This window comes from Austrofundulus limnaeus, unplaced genomic scaffold (assembly GCF_001266775.1).
Source record: "Austrofundulus limnaeus strain Quisiro unplaced genomic scaffold, Austrofundulus_limnaeus-1.0 Scaffold35, whole genome shotgun sequence".
Lineage (NCBI taxonomy): Eukaryota > Metazoa > Chordata > Actinopteri > Cyprinodontiformes > Rivulidae > Austrofundulus > Austrofundulus limnaeus.
This window is the reverse complement of record NW_013952437.1, coordinates 1835575-1841281: the sequence shown is the minus strand read 5'-3', so window position 1 is coordinate 1841281 and position 5707 is coordinate 1835575. Positions and strand designations below refer to the sequence as shown.

The window sequence follows — 5707 nt, the reverse complement described above, 5'->3', positions numbered from 1 at the left end:
CAATTATAACACTGATCGTGAGCTGTTTGTTTCTCTATTATTTGTTTCTGTTTTGACATTTTGTTTGAAATAGAAAACACAAAACAATTTCAGCTTTAAATATGGTTTTTTAAAAAGTGACATTGTGTTCTTTGGCAATACACAGAACAGGAATAGGCTACAGTAGCTATTTGGGGAAACGGGCGTTACCAGATTTGTGTGGAAGAAAAAAAACTTGTTTATTTTCTTCTTTTCTGGTCGGAAACACACCAAACCTTCTGGGACATATTAGGCTAATCAGTGCAAGGAAAGCCCTCAGCTGTTCCCAGGTTGCTCCTGAAGCCTGCTGCATCCTTGATGTGCCTGTTTTAAAAACCCGCCTTAAAACTGTGTGCAGAACCTGCGCACAGACCTGCGCCAGATCACAGGGACAAAAAAAAAAAAAAAAAAAAAAAAAGAGCAGATGTCCGAGAAGAACAAAAACCACCTCCCATCTCAGCTCGACGGAAAAGGGAGAAGCGAAGGGGGAAAACATCGCAGCTCGGGGTTTTAAGGAACAGCACGTCCGCAGACACGTCTGGCTTTCTTGACGTCAGGAGCGCATCCAGCGCTGCGCACGAGCTCAGCGACCACATCTCACCCAGAGGGAAACAGAGCACCGCACAGCCACAGATCGCCATTTAGGTAYGTTCCTTTTCACTTTATCTCGATCTAATCACACCAGACTTTCCCTTTGAGGAAAAAAAAGGAGAGAAAAAAGTGCGGCTTTCCCCCTCCAGTGCGCTCCCATCCTCATCCTCATCCTCATCCGCAGCCTCCAGATTGAACCTAAAGATGCGGCATACATTTGACTGCCATACCCCTGAGCGGTGCAGCACAGTCTGCACAAACACACTGCCTGTTCTTTCTGACAGACGAACATTTCAGGACTTGGAAAAGCAAAAGGCATGTTTTAATATTTGGTGCAGAGAAGCAGTTTTATTTCCACTCCTGCTTGTCATTCACGCCCTGCTGCCTGAATGCAGAGCAGGTTGTCAAACGACACTCARAGGAATTCAGTTTCCACTTGACCAGACCTATTCAAATTTATTTTATTCTAATATTCTCTTTAAGGCATTCTAATTGTTAGCAGCTTCAGATGTTAAATATAGCACAAGCCCCCTCTCATCCCTCCTCTGCCTCCACTGACCATGCGTTTAGGTTTTCGTTTCTTTCTTTTTTTTCCTTCTTTTTTGCCGCCTGCTGTTGGCTCGCTTTACTTTGAAGCTGTAATTGGTTGGTATTTATTGATTCAAAGCGGCTGTCAGAGAGGTCTAGTTATTGTGTGCCACTTTTTTATGAGGTCACAAAATGAGTGTGGGACTATTTTTTTTATCCTGATCTGTCTCATCATTTTCAACCCAGCATCTTTTCACTAATTMATTTGTTCAATAACAATGAATCATGAGCAAATACCTATATTGTTTATTGTTGAGGGGAAATCCAAAAGCAATGAAGAAATGTCAAAAGGTGCCAATCGAGGGCCACTCCTGCATGTTTTAAATGTTTCTCTGCTCCAACAATTTGCACGAATGAGTGATAATTAGGCATCTGCAGAACTTAAAAAGGTGATTCAGTCACTGAATTAGGCAAGGAGACTAGTAAAACATGCAGGATAGTGACCTTTGAGAACCAGGTTTAGACACTCATGCTCTAAACCAACAGCAGATGTGCAGCCGTCTGGCTTCAGATTAATGACTTTTTGCAGTCCAAGCCCTCAAACACTTCAGCAGTGGGATGTAATTTTCTTTCAAATATTTAATATATTTCACATTCTAATTGACATATTCATTTAAATGGTTGAAAAATCACTAAATTCAGTTTAGAAATATAACTCCAGACTTTGACCCTGTTCCWTTGTGCAGCTGTAGTGTGGCGAGTCCGATCAGCATTGTAGGATGCCTCTTGGAGAGGATGGAAACGGATGGAAAAAGAAGACATCGGACATCAAAGAACATTATGACTTCAAAGAAGTCCTTGGGACGTAAGTAGAGAAGATATCTGTGGTGTTTGTGGACTAAAGCTGCCCGCCAGAATGCTTTTGGAACTTTTTACAGTTAAATTGTGTGTGAGTCGGACTAACTAAATATCCATCCATCAGCTGTATCTTCCCAGTCGGGTAGAAAATCGGTAGCTAACCGGTGGACCAGATCAGGAAATGTTGAAATAAAACATCAGTGCCACTGATCTGGTCATGCTTAAAGCGTTTCTGAACTATTCCAAAACAGTTTTCTGGTTTCCATCCTATCAGCCCAGTCAGGGCAGTAAAATGTGAGCCTGGACTCCGAGATCTTGACTCAGACATATTTTGTCTTTGTTGTCACCAATGAATAWACAGACTCTGCTGTGGACTCTCTCTCACCACACAAAGTAAGTCAGCTGTCCTCTGTGTAGAATTGGATAGTTAGACGGAACAGTTTAGATTTTATAACTGTATTACTAAAATGAACTTTAGCTAAATCTTTTAAAAAATGAAACAGATGCATACAGAAAAAGGTGCAGGATTAAGGAGACCTAATAGAAACAAAGAAAAACACAACATGCATCCTCCTTTTACAGGAAAAATTTATTAAAAAAAAGCATATTCCATCTTGGATCTTTGGTCACAAATCTCAAAAACAAACTGCCAAAAAACATATCCCTGCATTGCTTCTGGAAATAAGTTTTATAAAAACAGGACTTTTTGGCCACCTGCTCATAATGGAACAACAGCAATGGTCAGTACAAGTATTTTTAGTTTAGACTTTCCCAAAGATTAGTGCCAATTTTCCAAAATAATTAATGATATGGCAGATTCACAACTCAAACTGATTTTTATGTTTTTCCTATATCTTCTCCTATCACTTTTTATACTTTAAAGCAGTGATTTCCAAAAATATTCAGTTCTTGAAGTGACAAAATGAGAGCTGCAGGGACCCATGATCTTTATGGTTACTGGTCAAAGTCTATAAACAATGTTAATAAGTCACCTTTTCTTTTCATATGTCAGTGAGAACCGTGTTGAATTGTTTAGATACTAAACTTTTAGGCTGTTMAAAGAAGACTGCAGCAGTTGTTCTGGTGCTGAAATTGTTTTCCCTCTGCAAATAAGATTTACCCATTTTTTTTTATTGCTACACAGTTTGGAACCTGAAATCCTTGTTTAAGTGGCTTCACTTCAGTGATAACCTGTTGTATCAATCTTCAACCAGAGAGGTAAAGAGTGTAATAATGAGGTCTGGGTTTGTGTAGACCTCTGCTTGCACTCTCTGAGCCCAGATGGTCGAGTGGGGGTAGGGGTGGGAGCTCACCTCTCCTATGAGGACAGGTGACACTAGTTCATGTCTACCTGCAATGACACAAGGGAGCCATATGTGGTGTAACTGTGTTTTATTTTTATTTAGACACAACACCTGCTTCCCCAGAGAGGAAACTCAGAGTCAGACATTAAAGTTCAGCAGCAGTGGACAGATTGGACTGCCTCAGCTGCAGGAACAGGACATCAGATAAGACTCTRTGTTTCTGAGCTGAGTGTGCTGTGCGATGCAGTTTAACTCCAGCGAGGTGGGAAGTTGTGAATTGATGTCAAACACTGACAATGCCACAAAGACTTGACAGAAACTTTAAAGTGGTTTCAGATCCAGCTGATTCGACACTTGTTTCCCCGTTTTTCCTATTTTTATTCTTCAAACTACTTCTGCAAATTGTGTGCAGTATTTTTTAAAGGTTCATCAGACTTTTGGTTTGTGTAACTTTGATACTTTTCAAAATAGTTCATTTTATTATAAGATCTGTATGTTTTGTCTTCTTCTGCTACTTTTCCATTCTGCGACCTTTAGCTTTTAGCCAGCCTTTTCTTTTCTCTCTAGTGTTAGCTTGTCTTTTAGTACTTTTAGCATTTAGCTTGCATTTTTCTACATTTAACTTATTATTAAGTAAGTTAAGTTAAACATTAAGTAAGTTGTTTGCTCCTTTTGAGCATTCTTCTTATTTTTTTAGCTTTGACAACCAAGTTTGAGCTTTTTCAGCAAATTTCAGCCAAGTCAATCAATGCTCAGCATTCACACTGCATTTTTGCAGATAATAAATCTTATATAACAGGACTGAGTGAGTGAATTGCCAACGTGGCATGTTTCCTGTTTCAGAATAATAAAAAAAGAGGAAAAGCTGCAGTGATATTCTTTCCCTTCCCTTGCTGCTGCTGGACCAGGCAGAGGGCAGAATTACTGTGTTGATGGAAAGCTCCTTATGCTTAGAGAAAAGATTAGAGAGCAGCTTTATCCAGGAATTCAGTGTGTGAACTTAATTGATTTATGTTGAAATGTTATATTCAGATCCAGCTAATCCCTCCACAGTTCTACCTCTGTTTGCAATCCACTTTTAGACAATCTGTCCTCATGGTAGGGTAAACATTTTCCAATTTTTACAGTTATTACACAGCATAAATCTGCTCCACAGACAATTTAGTTTTTACGTGTCACCATGAGAAGTTGTGTCCTGTGTTTGCTTGTTTGTCTGTCTTTTAGCAAAATACAGTATCTGATGAATCAGGATGGGCTTTGATGATGTAATCAAATGGATGTTCTTTGAGGTCAACCTGATTCAAGATAGCTACCACAGATAATCAACCTTAGCAAACACTAAAATGCCCATGACTTGATCAGTTTTACAGATACTGAGATACAGTATATATTGGTATGCCAGAAGCTGAGAGTAATTCCAAACATAGACACTGAGCATTAACAGCTCAGGCAAGTTTACCAAAGTGGTCTCCAAGAGGAAGAACATACTACTCCTGATAGATCCAGTGTTAAAATATGTACTTTTTAAATGTGTATCTTTGTCAGCATCCAAATAATGTTCAATTAAGTTAGAAAATTTCATCTCCAGTCCCACTTTCTTATCCAACCATGATCACTTAAGACAGACCACGATGGAAGTAGATATTCTAAGGCTCGAGTCAAACTCAAGGCCCGTGGGTCAATGGTGGCCCGACATGGCATTTTGCTGCATTTTTGCTGGCTACTTCAGTGTGTTTACAAGAGGAAATGTTTCTGTGCATGAAATACCACATAGAGCTCGGTTTTTGTTTGTTAGAGGTACTCAGCTGCAACAACGAGACGAGTAACATGATGCTTTGTGTTTAGTCGAAGTTAAACATGATGCGTCAAAGTTACATAAAAGTGGCTCTTTGAGGGTCACCATATAGCTCATGTGGCCCTCAGGGAAAATAAGTTTGGTGTCCCTGCTCTGACATCATCCAACATATTCCTTTTCTATCCACACTGAATGGGGCCTATACTAATTTCCCCCCATTAGTGTTGAATTGATTCTGAATAACTTTGCGACTGCTATTAATTTAGATCCTTAGAGAACAATAAGTAAATCCCACATTAAAACAGTATTGTGATTTCCTTTTTTTTACACACACACAAAGCCTACACCTCTAGAGTGTGTTTACTTAATACCAGTTACCACCTCACACTGTTTAGACCTAATGAGAATGTGTGGAGTGACGACTCGAAGAAACAGTACAGCAGCCCAGTGATCATATCAGAACACTGTGAGACTCCCGTAGCCATTTGAGAACGTGTGAATCAATATTTGCTCGTATAGGCAGCTGGGATTACAGTGTCTACACCGGTGTGTGTGTGTGTGTGTGTGTGTGTGTGTGTGTGTGTGTGTGTGTGTGTGTGTGTGTGTGTGTGTG

The 5707-nt window shown here is 39.8% G+C and overlaps 1 protein-coding gene across 1 annotated transcript in view; it reads left to right on the top strand.

The window, feature by feature from the left end:
* The first annotated feature begins 114 nt into the window (after window positions 1-114).
* The window catches only part of camk1a (calcium/calmodulin-dependent protein kinase Ia), a 30993-nt gene continuing 25400 nt past the window's right edge, over window positions 115-5707 (top strand). Inside the window, exons 1-2 of the mRNA XM_014006256.1 lie at window positions 115-663; window positions 1884-2002. Of these exons, the coding sequence (XP_013861710.1) occupies window positions 1917-2002 (86 nt within the window). The 5' untranslated portion in view covers window positions 115-663; window positions 1884-1916. The remainder of the gene's footprint in view (window positions 664-1883; window positions 2003-5707) is intronic.